The 15716-nt window shown below is 37.8% G+C and overlaps 1 protein-coding gene across 1 annotated transcript; it reads left to right on the top strand.

Moving 5' to 3' along the window:
* Positions 1-428: 428 nt before the first annotated feature.
* On the top strand, positions 429-8511 carry LOC131015623 (golgin candidate 6-like). Its single transcript, XM_057944062.1, has 20 exons — positions 429-447; positions 543-708; positions 884-936; positions 1648-1775; positions 1872-1924; positions 2405-2551; positions 2635-2708; positions 2790-2859; positions 3001-3054; positions 3147-3242; positions 3828-3878; positions 3987-4073; positions 4190-4303; positions 4473-4544; positions 5103-5288; positions 5574-5677; positions 5760-5808; positions 6150-6215; positions 6382-7146; positions 7823-8511. The coding sequence occupies exons 2-20, from the start codon at positions 685-687 to the stop codon at positions 8372-8374; spliced, it is 2745 nt and encodes a 914-aa protein (XP_057800045.1). The 5' UTR covers positions 429-447; positions 543-684; the 3' UTR covers positions 8375-8511.
* Positions 8512-15716: the final 7205 nt, after the last annotated feature.

The following is a 15716-nucleotide window of genomic DNA, read 5'->3' as shown; positions in this document are numbered from 1 at the left end:
ATTCTGGAGCTATTTTTGAAGGTCATGTGCAATATGCAAATTCGAAAATAGTTGGTGTATTTTACGGCTATTAACCCTTTTTTTATTAACTAAACAAATAAATAAATAAATTTAAAGATCACATGACGATTGACTCAAACCTAGATCTCAGACCTTAGAAACTAACTATTACGATGTTGGACTCAATCTAGAACCTCAGACTTTTTTTCTTAGAAAGAAAATCTTGACATGAAACGTAGGCCTTGGATACTAACCATTACCACGTTGGACTCGATCCAGTCAGACTTTTTTTTAAAAAAAAAAAAAAAAAAAAAAATCTTGACGTGAAATGTGGCATGGTTGGGTTTGGGCCCAAGTCCAACAAAATTGCTAAAATCCGGCCCATAGAGGAAAGCACATTCTCTCTCACCCTTTCTCTGTCTGTCCTCGGCTCGATCCCTTTCATAGGTCACATGTAACGTAATTACGATTGTTTGCTTATTAGAATTCATTTTAATTTTAATTTTAATTTCTCAAGTTTTTTTGGCTTATTTTGTGTTTAGGGATCGGTGTAATGCCAACTGAGACCTACGAATTTTAGATTTCGATTTCTGGCTTTTGATTGTGGATTAGTTAACCTTATGATCTCTGCACTTTTTATGCATTGTGGAAATTGAAGAGGTTTGGCTGTTTCGGCGGTGCAGAATGGATTTTGTATCTAAATACCAGGTACCTTCCATTTAGTCTTTTTTGCTAAATCTACTGTTCTGCTGCTGGGTAAGATCGAAAATTTAGTTTGGTGTCCTTGATTTGGGCAATTTGAAGTTATGTTGGCACTAATATCTGACTACTTATACTTGCTTATGAGCTAACATGCAAACTATTCATATGGTTCTTGTTGCAGGATGTTGTCGGGCGTGTTTTTAGAAGCGAAAATTCGAGCTCCGGTGAAGATAGGTAATTGTTTAAGATCATTTGAAGTTTACAATTGTATAGACGCAGTAAACTATGCACTTCAATGAGGTAAAATGGCGGTGCTTAACTGTATTTATATCTGATTAGTCATCGATATAGAAGAAAGAGCCTGTTGACTAAATTTAAACCCGAATGCACATCGAATTTTTGGTGCTCGTACTAAACAGTTGTTGATATAGTAGAGAGAGCCTGTAAGAATGCACAATGAATTTTTTGAGCTTCATATCTTTCTTTTTCCATTGATTGGAGTAATATTCAACCAAACTGATTTTACTGTTCAAAGTTTTAGCCAAAATTGTATCTCAGTTAGTATATCGGCATTCAGAAAAAGATTTGTGTTATCAGTTACATATGAATAGGTAGTTTGCTGCATGCAAAATCTATTTGTTAGTTATCTAATTTCATGAATTCATTCCTTTTGTGGTTCATTGAAATTCTCGAGTTTACTCTCCCAAAGTGACATGATCACAAAGGGTAGTTGTACCCCATATGCTTTTCATGAGTCAATAGTGTGATATATGCATAATGCATATGATAAAAAAATTAATCTATTCAAGAGGAAGACGAAGGTGGAAATGCAGTTAAAGAACAGTGCATACATGTTCTACCTAAACAATCTTCTAGTTAGCCGTTTGATATTTTCATATTGTACAATGTTTATTTACTTAAAGCATAGCCTATCATATGTATCAGTTATGTTGAGCGCTTGCTGGATCGCATTGGCAACGGTGTCCTGGCTGAGGACAGGAGGAATGCCATGGCTGAGCTTCAGGCAGTCGTAGCTGAAAGTCATGATGCACAGTTAGCCTTTGGAGCAATGGGTTGGTTTTCTTCTTAATGAAATTGCCGCTGATTCTACATTGTCATATTCATGAAATCACGATTTCATATCTTCCCTCCACTGAATTGTATTGCAGGCTTTCCCACACTACTGAATGTCTTAAAGGAGGGGCGTGATGACGTAGAAATGGTTTGAGGCCTTTGCTGTCTTATTTTTAGAAACATTTTATTAGTTTGTTCATTTAGATTTTAGAAGATGATGTCATGTCCAATATATGATGACAACGTGATGGCTAGAGGACCAATCAAGCAGTTGGAATGTGTCAATGAAAGTGAATTGTTCAGGAATTCATTTCATTTCAGTGACGTCCATTTTTCTTCATCTGTCTATTTATTGCATTTCCTCTAGCTGAGCTGCAGCCTTCCATTTCTAAATACTGGACAGAGATAATTGTGTCCTTGAGTATTTTAGTGTGTTGTTGGTATTACTATTACGTAAAATCCAGCAGCTGCAGATACATATAATTACTAAAGGATTCTAGACAAGTGCGTGCTATAGTATAGAATATAGATTGCTTCTAGTCTCCGCTCTGCTCAGTAACGAACTTTTGTTTATATGTGATTTCACATTCCATCCGATTTTGATTGATGCTGAAAATTTTCTATGAAGGTTCGTGGGGCTCTGGAAACTCTTGTTAGTGCCTTGAGTCCAATTGAATTTGGAAAAAAGTCAAAGAATGAGGTGCAACCAGCTCTAATGAACAGTGATTTGCTTTCAAGAGAAGTGGAAAATATTTCACTTCTTTTGAGCTTGCTGGTATTAACTTTACGATAATTGTTGTTGTAGTCCTTGAGTTTGGATTATGTCCGTATATGATTTGCTTATTAGTGCCGCTGCAGTTAGAGGAGGATTTCTACATCCGATATTATACATTGCAGTTGTTGACAGCACTTCTTACAAATTCTCCAAATTGGTAAGACTTATATCATTTTCTTCTAATACTCTCCATCCCTCTCAATAAAAACCAAGTAAATGTTTTGGGATCTCCTTACAGGCTCCAAGAAGCTATTTTAACGATTCCACGTGGTATTACAAGGCTCATGGATATGCTCATGGATCGTGAGGTACCGTACTGATACTTACTGGGGTTCTATTTGTTCCCGTCTTTCCTACTGCTGTTAATTTATATCTGCACATCTGTTTTCCTTTTCATTTTTCTTTTTCCACATATGTTGTACATTTTTTTTGTTTATTATTTGGTGTAGGTTATACGCAATGAGGCATTATTACTTCTCACATACTTGACTCGAGAAGCTGAGGTCATTGTTCCCTCTACGAGCCATTATTGATTACAAACCTCTTCTTTTATATTACCTTCTTCTCATGGTTTATCATATTCATTACCATTCAGGAAATTCAGAAAATTGTGGTCTTTGAAGGTGCTCTGGAGAAGATCTTTGGCATCATCAAAGAGGAAGGAGGCTCTGAAGGTGGTGTTGTTGTGCAGGTGTTTAAATACCTAGTGTGCAATTTTGCAACATTTTCTCTCATGGGTTGTCTATAAGATTTTTTCACTGCATCCATCTTGATTGGTTGTTGACAATCATGGCCATCTATGTAAATGGATATACATATAATAAAAAGAGATGCTAGCTTCCTCCAAAAGAAAAATAGAGATGCCAGCTCACCACTTATCACCTCCTGGCGAAGATTTTTCCCACGTTACTCTAATATACTAAACATACTAAATATAAGTCATTTATTTTTATCTTGGGTAAATATTCAGTTAAATCCTAAACTATTAGCATTTTCACAAAAATGTCCTGAACTAATTGATAATATCAATTGAAGGCCTGAACTATTCAGAATACAATAAAAATGTTCTGTGTCTGTTTCTGGCCCCAGAAAGCTGACACGTATGGCCGAATGCTTTGTTAATTTTCCTGTATTTCGGTACATCTGAGTTTCTTTTAAATGTCTTCTTGCAATTATCATGGCTAACATTACATCCTGTAGAGTGTTTTCTGGTGAGCAGTGCATTCAGTTTTCTGACAGCATCATTAATCTTTCTGCTCCTTGGTGCTGTAAACAGGACTGTCTGGAACTGTTGAACAATCTTCTCCGTTTTAATTCCTCAAATCAGGTTTCTACTATTTTTTTTCCCCTTTTTTTGTTTACTTCATAATTTTGGTAGTCACACTATGTTGAGGATGCTCTGAACTTCTTATAAGGTGATTGATAAGTGGTGTAGGTATTGCTTAGGGAGACAGTGGGCTTTGATCCGCTTATATCGATTTTGAAGCTCAGAGGAAGCACCTATAAATTCACCCAGCAGAAGGTTAAACAGTATATTTGTTTTTCTCTTGATGCAAGCTCAAGTTTGTTAAATTAGAGTTTGTTTCCATGCATTGGGTGCTAATTATTTCCTTATGCGAATTAACTGAATGCCAGTAGACTATAAATCTACTCAGCGTGTTGGACACAATCAAGTTGCTTTTGCATGGTGGTCAACGAACTGATCCTGGAAAAGACTCGAATGGTTTGGCAAATAAAACAGTTCTGGTTCAGGTTTATTTTCAGCTCTTAAACTCTTAGCTGTAAAACAAAAACTATGAAAATCTGCATATTGTGATCTTGTGTATTCATAAAAAATCTTGAGTCGCTAAAGGAAAATATAATTAAACATTTCTATTGTTCTATAGGTGTTTTTCTCTCTAATATGTTTCCGCCATTGTAGAAAAAGGTGTTGGACCATCTATTAATGCTGGGAGTTGAGAGCCAATGGGCTCCTGTTGCTGTCCGTTGTATGGTAAGATAACTGTTCCAATATGGTCCATTTTTGTATAATCATCTTTATTCATGTAATAGTCCTTCATCGGTAAGGAGATTAATTGTAACTTTTTATTAGCTAAAAGACGTACTTCCCTAGGAGTGTGTGGGTAAGTTCCATTTGAGGATCACAAAATATATTTATAATATGATTGATCTTATGTAAGCACTTCACTTATAAGGCATTCGAAGGTAGTGAGTTATTGCGTCCAAATTGGTAATTTGAGCAAAGACTACTACAGTTTGAAAGATATTACTGTACCAAGAAACAACTCAAACAAGCAGTTTTTGTGCTTCTACTTTTCTTTTTCCTTAATTAGCTAAGTTCCTTTGGAGCTTATGCATTTTCTCCATATTGTGTGACCGGATCAGAGATTGTATTATACTGACATGAGACCATATTTTTAGTATAGGTCTTGTCAATTGTCTTTTGCCCTGAATATCTGCAATTAGTCATCTACAAGTCCATGTAAATCTATCTGGTCAAGGGAGCTTTATGAAGTTTTTCGAGGTTCACTTTTTATTCTCATTTTTACAGGCACTACAGTGTGTTGGTGATCTGGTTGTCAATCATCCTCAGAACCGTGATACTCTTGCAAATAAAGCACTTGGGGACGAGCCTCATGTTGAGCCGGCCTTAAATTCTATACTTAGAATTATGTTGCGAACTTCTAGCACACAAGAGTTCATTGCGGCAGACTATGTTTTTAAGAGCTTTTGCGAGGTTTGTGTGATTAGCCTGATTTGAAGCAAACAATTCCATTATGAACAAATATGACAAGTGTATATACCCTACTAGAGTTTGGAGAAATAAAACTAGTTTTCTTCATAAATAGGTTCTTTATTAAAAAAATATAATTTTTCTTGGTGATTGTTCTTTTTGATATTTATGAGATCTAAATTTGAATAATACCGAACTTTGGCTGCCTATTTGTTTTTATGCTTTGTTTGTTATTGCTTCTGAATTTTGATTCTCTATTTATTCCCTTGAGTTGCTATATTGAATCAGAAAAATCCTGATGGTCAAACTATGTTGGCTTCGACTTTAATTCCTCAACCACACTCAATGATAAATGCACCATTTGAGGAAGATTTGAACATATCATTTGGAAGGTTATATTTATTTTTTCAGTTTCTTCGGAAGTCTCCCATTCAAACATTGATAAATTGTCCTGAAAGTTATTTTTTCTTGCAGTATGCTACTGCATGGGCTGATACTGAGTGAAAGTGATGGTGATCTTGAGGTACTTTGTGCATTTCACATGATATTTAGCTATGTCTAATGAGCTGGACTTGGCTTCTTCCAATTTCTATTCCCCATTTTTCTCCGTACCCCCTTTTTTATTTTTTCAAAAACAAAAAAGCTTCCTTTCTATTAGAGAATGTGTTATCTTTCATCTGTATGAGTAACCGGAGGATATAGCATATGGTGAATGTGTTGTGTCCAGGTTGTTTGTTGCTTTCACTTTGTTAATTTCACTATTCTCATATTCTGAGATCGTGACAGCTTGTTGACTCATCTGTTCAAGACGTTCCTCCTTTCTTGTGCTGGGGGTGAATTCATCTTTGGCTTTGTTTTGTGTAGACTTGCTGCAGAGCTGCTGGTGTCCTATCTCATATTCTGAAGGATAACATCCAGTGCAAGGAGAGGGTATACATTCTTTTTCTTATTATTCTTATTCTTTTAATTGCTTTTCCAACATCAACATAGTTATCTTCAAGTCTGAAGATTTTCTAGTTTGGCATCTTTTATGGAGTTAAAACTCGAAAATCTCCCACGCACCTCTTTTCTTATTATGATGTGAAAACTGCTGCAGGTTCTTAAAATTGAACTTGAAGCGCCTACACCGATATTGGGAGGTCCAGAGCCTTTACTGCACCGTATGGTTAAGTACCTGGCACTTGCCTCTTCTATGAGTAAAGATGGAAAAGCTAGCCTATCAGATACTACGTATCTTCAGCCAATCATTTTAAAGCTACTACTTCTTTGGCTCTTTGATTGTCCAAGTGCTGTACAGTCCTTCCTCGGATCACGTCCTCACCTCACATACTTGCTAGAATTAATTTCTAATCAAACCACGACTGTATGTGTAAGGGGATTGGCTGCTGTACTCTTAGGAGTGTGCATAATCTGTAATAAGACCGCTGACAGTGGACAGGATTCTTTTAGTGTCATCGATGCTATTAGCCAAAAAGTTGGACTTACTTCTTACCTTCTTAAGTTTGACGAAATGCAGAAGAGCTCGCTTTTTACATCTGAAAAGCCTGCTCTTTCCCGTAAACCATTGACTCGATCTATTGGTGCTAGCATGTCTGACATTGAAGAAGTTTATGATGATGAAAACACTGATCAGAGGAATGAGGATCATCCAATACTTCTGATGGTGCTTGATCCTCAGTTTGTTATCATTCTGAAGGGGTTAGAGGTAAAAATTAGAGAACAAATTGTTGAAATTTACAGTCATCCAAGAAGCCAGGTGGCGGTGGTCCCGGCTTACATAGAACAGCAGAGTGGAGAAATGGACAAGGAGTATATCAAGCGACTGAAAAACTTTGTGGAGAAGCAATGCCTTGAGATACAGGTAATTCAGTTGTGGCTTATCTGTATATAATATTTCTATTGCTAAAACAGTTGTTATTGCATAACCCATCCTCTACAAGACTTTTTTTTTTTACTATTAGGGTGTTTTCTCTTTGGTTGTAAATTTATTACAAGAAAATTAGGGACAAAAATATTTCTCTCTTTGAAACCCTCCCTTCTGTTCCCTAATTTTCTATAAAAGTGAATTTCACCCTTTCTTATTCCTCACTTTCACTCCAATGAGGGATAATATTAGGTGTTGGTGTGATAATATTATCCCTCCTTTGAGTGAAAATGAGGAATAAGGAAAGGTAAAATTCACTTTTATAGAAAATGAGGGAAGAGAAAGGAGGGATTTAAAGCGAGAAAATTTGTTTTAGTCCTCTTTTTTTTTTGCTAAATTTACAACCAAAGATAATGCAGCCTTAGATGCTAAGCGTATATTCAACTCCTTTGGCTATATTCTTTCTGTGGCTCCTGGAGAGCGTGCAGCAATTGTGGAGAACTTGTCTGGAAAAAAGTCGATCAATGTTTCTGTCACAATTTTTTTGCTAACTGATTGTTGTTAATATGCTCTAATATGACTGAATATCGTGTAAACTTGCAACTTTTAATGAATTACAATGGTTGCACTTCCAGTCTTTTATGTATTTTCTATGCTGTTTTTCTTTTCAAAGGACCTTTTGAGTCGGAATACTACTCTTGCTGAGGACCTCGCAAAGACTGGTGAAAGTGGTTCGTCCCAGCTTGAACATAGGGTTAGCAGTGGATCAGACAGAATCCAGGTCGAGACTCTCCGTAGGGATCTTCACGAGACTTCCCAACGGTTGGATGCCCTCAAAGGAGAGAAGGCCAGAATTGAAGCCGAGTCTTCAGCTCACCAAAATTCAGCATCTAAGCTTGAATCTGATCTGAAAAGCTTGTCTGATGCATACAATAGCCTTGAGCAAGCTAACTTTCAGCTGGAACGCGAAATAAAAGCATTAAAGAATGGCGGGGCTGTAGCTGCTCCAGACATCGAGGAAATAAAGGCAGAAGCAAGGGAATTAGCTCAAAAGGAGAGTGAAGCCGAGTTGAATGATCTGCTAGTGTGTCTTGGGCAAGAGCAGAGCAAGGTAGAGAAGCTCAGTGCAAGGCTAGCAGAGTTGGGAGAGGATGTTGATAGTTTGCTCGATGGAATCGGAGATGATATTGGACTGCAGGAAGAAGATGATGACGAACAAGAGTGAGGAGCCCTTATATTTGTATGTCGATTTCCACATCTCTTATTGAACTTCTCAGATTTTAACCAGCTGTGCTTGTACATTGCTTACTAACTAACTGTACAGTATTATCGTTATTTATCTTCATAATTTTCACGACCCCATTGTATGTCTATTTCTTGTTTTTACTCTTTTGTTTGGTGCTCCTTAAAGGCACGACAACTTTTTTTGTTGACAGAGACGGCATATATTATTAAAGCATGATCCCTTTTTCTCCTCCTAGATCTCAAATCTGAGATTGTTTTTCTGTGTGTGTGAGAGAGAGAGAGAGAGAGATAAGTTTGATGGTAAGATGGATTTGCAGTATCCAGAACAGGGCTTTTGATCAGTTGAGGGATCATTGGGAGTCTATTAATTGGAATATTATAGTAATCAATCAAAGAGAGATACGACCACTAAAAGAAAGATCACATTAATTAGCTCTTGTCTAGTAAGATATATAGCAAAGAAACTAAATAAAATTGATAAATGGAAAGGTGATTTGTACCTCAAGGCCTCAACTTTGTGCGTGGAATTAAAATCATTTCAGATTTTGGCCCGGTTAACTCTGTGATTCTATTTTTATTTTATTTCTTTGAACAATATGCTATGTCCTAAACAATTGCATGTGCGACTGAATAGGTTAGGACACCAAGTACGTGGTAGCTTAGAATCTATTTCTACTCCGATCGAGTGTCGGAAAATAATCAGATTTGGGGCTAAGTCTATGTAATTATGATTTCCACTGAAAATTAAATAGGTCAAAATTGGGTTAGGTATGTAGCATCCATGAAATTAATGAGTTGGACATGTGGTTTAACAACTTTAAGGATAATTAACAAACCCGCTTAGGTCTGATCTGTTTTACACCTTGTAAATTAGGTAACCCAATCAAGAATCATTGAATTGGTGTTTATTAGGATATTGAGTCTTTCCTTCAAAATAAAAAATAAAAAATATATTGAATCATTTCCAAAGTCTGTTTACCGTATTCCACATTTTCAAGAAGTGCTTCCAAAGTCTTGAAAGTCGGTTCTTTTTTCCTAGAAGAGGCCGAACTTGTGGCTGTATTATTTATCATTTATTTAAGAAAAAATATTGTTCCAATGTCTGTAAATTTTCTCCACTTGCCTCATATTTATCAGACGATGTCGATTACCGGCGTCGCACACGGCACATCACGTCCAAACATTTTAATTATAATGACGTGGGCTACTAAAATGACTTTTTTTTTAAATGTTGACACATTTCTAAAATTGACAAACATTGGAACTATATATAGTATATTGTTCTTTAATTTTAACAAAAGATACTAATAAATACACCTATAAATAAGTAAATCTTAATCATGTATAAAAAGAAGAAGAAAATCTACCTGTTCTGTTCATCAAAAGAAGTGGGCCAACTTAGAGGATCGTGAAAAATTATTGTGGTTGTTTGGTGTGGGGAAAAGTAAGTGATGGGACTACCCATTTAATTTCCCGCCTTCCCTAACAGCACCATACACATATTCATAGCCATTCCTTTAAATAACTAATAACTGAGGATGCCCTAATATTTGTCGGTGGAATAAAGAATAAGAAGTGGAGTAATAAGACTATTTTGTGGCGTTTCACTGGTTTTTATGGAAATCCGGATGTTCAAAAACGACATCATTCTTGGACTTTGCTCAAGCGTCTTGCTTGCTGTTCCAATATGGATATTCCATGGGTGGTGGGTGGAGATTTTAATGAAGTTACTGCCCGAGCCGAGTGTTGTGAACGCAGCCGAAGACCTTGGGCACAAATGCGTGATTTCAATCTGTGTCTTCAATTTTGTGGGCTGAAATCCATCTTTTGTGAGGCTCCTTTTACTTGGTACAACCAGAGAAAAGGTGATGATGCACGCTTTTGCAAGCTTGACCGCTTCTTATGCAACCGTCAAGCGGATGATTTTTTTGCTGTCCGGGAGGTTCATGCTCTAGATCCGCACGGCTCGGATCACCGACCTTTGTTGCTCACCCTTGTTGACAATCAAGAACAGGTGGAAGCAGGTAATGGCTATAAACGGTTCTTTTTTGAACAAAAATGGCTTCTGGAGAAGTCCTTCGGTGCTGATCTTCTTGTGAATTGGACTAATTCTTTTAGGAGTCCCCTGCACGTGAAGTTGGCTGACTGCCAGAGTTATCTTTCGGATTGGGCTAAGGACAAGTTTGATTTTTTATCCCGGAAGATTTTTGAGCTTCGAAAGAAACGACAACACCTTCTTAATAAGTCCGCTCGTTCCAAGAACTTTTCTTCAGAGTTAGGCAGAATCACTAAAGATCTTGAGAAACTTTTGGAAGCTGATGAGATACATTGGAAGCAACGATCTCGAGCTAATTGGCTTGGGCTAGGAGATCGAAATACCAAATACTTCCATGCTTTTGCTAGTAAACGGAAAAAAAAGAATTCTATTACGTCTTTATTTAACTCTGAGGGAGTTGAGGTTAAAAAAGAGAACGAAATGGCGATTGTTGTCAAGGATTTCTTTGCGGACCTTTTCTGCTCCAATCAACCTGACTCTCTTTGCATCGACGATGTCACTAACTCCTGCTCCTCTTTCCTTGGCGAGGGATCTCGAACTGAACTGGACTGCCCTTTTACAGCCGAAGAGGTTCGAAAGGCTCTTTTCCAGATGAACCCTCACAAGGCTCCGGGCCCAGATGGCTTTCCCCCGTTCTTCTTTCAGAAGTTCTGGGGCGAGATTGGTGAGAACATTACTAATGACGTCCTTCAAGTTCTTAATGGAAAGACGAGCATTCGCCATTGGAATAAAACTTTGATCGTTTTGATCCCAAAAACACGAAAGCCAAAGGAAATGAGATTTTTCCGACCGATCAGCCTATGTAATACTTCCTACAAGATGGTGGCTAAGGTTCTTACTAATCGACTTCGCAAGGTTCTCAACGGAGTGATCGATGAATCTCAGAGTGCCTTCATTCCCGGGCGCCTCATCTCGGATAACATCATTTTGGGCTATGAGTGCATGCACTGGATTCGAAACAAGAAACAAGGGGCGGAAAGTTTTGCTGCGGCTAAGCTAGATATGAGCAAAGCGTTTGATAGGGTGGAGTGGAATTTCTTACGAGCTATGATGGTGGTGCTCCGCTTTCCTCTTCATTTGATCAACCTTGTCATGCAATGTATTGGTACCGTTCAATTCTCTTTTGTGATCAATAGCAAGGTTTATGGATCTCTTTCCCCTTCCCGAGGTTTGCGGCAGGGCTGCCCACTTTCTCCTTTTTTATTCATCATCTGCGCACAGGGGTTCTCTTCTTTGATTCGGAGCTTCGAGAATCAGGGTTTGTTTAGTGGAATCAAAATGGGTCGTCATTGCCCGACTATTACCAATTTGTTCTTTGCTGATGATTGTCTCCTTTTTTTCAAAGCTTCTGATGATGAGACAAGGAATCTCCAACAGGTGTTGAGAATGTATGAGCAGGCCTCGGGTCAGATTATTAACTTTGACAAGTCGGCTATCACCTTCAGCCCTAATGCTTCGCCTGTTGATATCCAAAGGGTGACGTCTTCTCTTGGTATCTCTGAGACAGCTGGCCACGCAGTTTACTTAGGCCTCCCCACTTTCATTCCCCGTCAAAAGAAGCTCCACTTCGACTATCTCCGTGATCGGGTGGTTAAAAAAATCCAAGGATGGGACCACAAATTCTTCTCTTCGGGTGGTAAGGAGACCCTTATTAAATCAGTGATTCAATCAATTCCGACGTATACTATGACTTGTTTCAGAATTCCGATCGGAGTTTGCATGGATATTGAAAAAGCATGCGCCCATTTTTGGTGGGGGGATACAGATGATAACCGGAAAATGCATTGGGCGCGTTGGGAGAAGCTGTGCCAACAAAAATCTAAGGGTGGCATTGGCTTTAGACGCCTAGCTCCCTTCAATCAGTCGCTTCTTGCGAAGCAAGTCTGGAGAATTATTAAGCACCCGACCTCTCTTCTTGCTCGTGTCTTAAAGCAGCGTTACTTCCGTGAGTGCGATATTATGGACGCACAAATTTCGCCAAACTGTTCCTACGTGTGGCGTTCTATCTGTTGGGGACGAGAAATTCTTAAATCTGGGTTAAGGTGGAAGATTGGTTCTGGAGAGAATGTATCGGCCTTCACAGATAAATGGATTCCAGGAATGGGGGTGTGGCAGCCCACCTCCACGGAAGTTTTGCCCGAGAATATGAAAGTGATGGATTTCATTGAACCCGCTGGAACTTGGGATAAGGCGAAGCTTGAGGAGTTCTTCCCTTTTCACGTGGTGCACGCTATCTGTTCGATCGAAATCCCGAGAGAAAGAAAGGAAGACTCTCGTTTCTGGGCTTTTGATGAGAAAGGCCGTTTTGGGGTGAAGTCCGGATATCTCTGTGCTGTTAACTTCTATCAACCTCATGAAGCTTCTTCGCGCGTAGTTATGAGCAAATGGTGGAAACATTTTTGGGCTTTGCATCTTCCTCCCAAAGTCTTACACTTTGCTTGGCGTGCCATCCATGATTCGATCCCAGTTAATGCCAATCTCGCAAAGCACCATGTTCCGACAACTGCTATCTGTTTTTGGTGTAAAGCTGATTGGGGATCTACCTGCCATTGCTTACTCTGGTGTGAACAAGTGCGTGATGCTTGGAAATGTACAGTTTTTTGGAATACTCTCAAGCCTTTTAGAAAGTTATCCTTACTGGATCTTTTTTTTGTGGTGGCGGATCGCTGTGGTGAAGAGGGGTTACACAGATGGATCTTCTTTCTCTGGTTAGCTTGGAAGTTTTTGTGTGAGTTAAAGCATGGGAAACGAGGGGAGCATGATCGTCTTAACTTGGAAGAGGGGTCTCGCATGTTGGAGACGTACCAGCAAACGAGAGCGCAGGTGCTTATTGAGCATCGTCTTCTGCCTCGGGAGGGTGAACAGCACTGGTCTTCCCCTCCACCAAACTTGATTCGGGTGGACGTCGATGTTGCTTTCCATGAGGATGGTTCTCGCATTGGTGTTGGTTTTATTTTGCGGAACTCTTCGGGCCAACCAGTGGCAGCGGGTGCTCAAAAGATTGGTTTCACACCAACGGTGCTGTTAGCTGAGTTACACGCTCTTTTGTTGGCTGTGGGCTTTTGTTTAGAACACGATACGGGTCCGGTTATCATGTTTTCTGATTCTCTCCTTGCTATCCATGTTCTTCAAGACTCTCACCACGGCTCCGAGTCCCTTTGCGATGAGCTTTGGGATGCTTTTGCTCATGCGCGTCAGGTTGTTGTTGTTGATTTTCTTCACGCTCGTCGTGAAGCTAATAGAGCAGCTCACGAGCTTGCTCGTTTCTCTTTGTCTTGTTCGGATGTAATTGTTTGGAAGGCCGATTATCCTGATTGGCTTCTTGACATTGTTGTTTCCGATTTGGGTTAATATATCACAAGTTTTTCTTTCAAAAAAAAAAAAAAAAACTCTATCCTCGTCTTATGTCTACTTTTACTGACACGAATATAATATTTTCTTTTTAGTTTATTTTTAATTTTATATTAATCATAATAATTTCAATTTTATTTAAACAAATGATAAAAATATACTATATGTTTATTAAATTCATAGATAAGAAAAAAAATTATGAGGCAAAATTCTATATAACCAATATAAATATTAAAAATCAATAGTTGTCCATCAACTTAGTTTCAATAAATTATACTTCATCCGTCCCATAAAAGTGTGCACTTTTTTCTATTTTGAGATATCTCACAAGAGTGTGTACTTTTCTTTTTCGGATCACTTCTTTCACGAATAAAAGTGGACCCCTTCTTCCACTAATAACACACTTACATAACATTTATTAAAACCCGTGACACCAACAATCATGCACACTCTTATGGGACAAATGGAGTAGTTAAGTTTTAAGATTTCGTACAAAATTACTCCTACACCAAATTTATATATCTATCTTGCAACTCATTTCTGATTTCTCTCTTTCTTTCTTGCTTTTTCTTTCTCTTGTTTACTCTGCGACCTCTCTGTCCCTCTGTCTCTCTCTCTCTCTCTCTCGAACATTGTCGTCGTCCTTTAAAATTTTGGCGACGTCGCTGTCATCACTTGCACAAAGTCTTCATCTTCTCTAATTCACCGCCATTGACAGTCGAAACCTCCATCTAACCTAGTGAAAACACTGTTTTCCTCTCCATAATTTGGTCGTCTACCGTCATTGTCGCGATGTCCCCTTCATTATTTATATAATAAATCTGCAGATCTAAACGAGATATGTAAAATCTAGTTCGAGATCAACGAAAAAAATAAAGAAATTGATGATTTAGTCCAAACATTTTGTTAGATCTGATTAAGATTTATGTCGTGTTATGTTGCTTCTTCAATTAGGATTTTTGTTCATGAATTATAGTTGAATTTGTTGGAACAAACTACCAGGCTTTTTTTTGTTAGAACACATCGCACCATTTTTTTTTTTGGAACGAATGGAACAAATGGGTTCTTTCGTACCATTCGTGTTGTATTGGTGCAACAAATTTTGAAACAAATGATACAAATAAGTCTATTTGTGCCATTTGCACCTGATCACTATTTTTATAGCAACAAAAAAATTGCAAGCATAAATTGCTTTAAATAATCCTAACAAAGACGCCAACCCTAGGAATGTACTATCGTCAATAAATTATATTCATTCAACTTGTTGATTCAATTACAAATTTTAATTCAGCCGTGATGAAAGATCACAGTCTAATTCATAATCTTCTTTAACGAACAACTATAAAACTAGATAAATAAATTCCTATCACATTCAAGTCTCAAGAGAATAAACTAACTCCAAATATCACACAAAGATTAGCTTCCTATAGTCAACCTATCACATTCAAGTTTCAAGGTAGAACCATATTATGCATTCATGAATTGGCTGAACAATTATCATATTAATATTCAAGTCTCAAATTGAATAACTAAATATGCAAATTATTGATCAGATAATTCACAAGAAATCAAGCACTAGAAATCATGAATCACAAGCTGGAGGTCAAATTGATATCAATAAATCAAATACACATATTTAATCAACTATGTACAAACCCTATAATCAGAAACTAAACTAGCCAGACATAATTAAATAAAGCAAAGACATAATTAAAAAGAACGCAATTGAAAAGAGTGAAATAAATAAAACTCAGAATGAACAGCTTGAATCTTGAAGTCTTGTAGAAAATAAATCTAAATTTAAAAACTATAAAGTTATAAGTCTAAAAACTGAAAAATATGAAAAGATAGAGAAGGGAGGTGCGCAGATGTGTCTAATAGGTCAAGAAAAAGACCTATATGTAGGCACAAGGGA

Source organism: Salvia miltiorrhiza, chromosome 3, assembly GCF_028751815.1.
Source record: "Salvia miltiorrhiza cultivar Shanhuang (shh) chromosome 3, IMPLAD_Smil_shh, whole genome shotgun sequence".
Lineage (NCBI taxonomy): Eukaryota > Viridiplantae > Streptophyta > Magnoliopsida > Lamiales > Lamiaceae > Salvia > Salvia miltiorrhiza.
Note: the sequence above shows the minus strand (reverse complement) of the source record. Positions and strands in the feature narration are given on the sequence as shown.

What these genes read in the sequence shown, in the direction of transcription:
- LOC131015623 (XM_057944062.1), top strand. Translation starts at nt 685, where the DNA reads ATGGATTTTGTATCTAAATACCAG. An exon ending in GTTAGCCTTTGGAGCAATGG is followed by an intron (nt 1,776 to 1,871) that starts GTTGGTTTTCTT and finishes ATTGTATTGCAG; the next exon opens with GCTTTCCCACACTACTGAAT. An exon ending in ACATCCAGTGCAAGGAGAGG is followed by an intron (nt 6,216 to 6,381) that starts GTATACATTCTT and finishes AAACTGCTGCAG; the next exon opens with GTTCTTAAAATTGAACTTGA.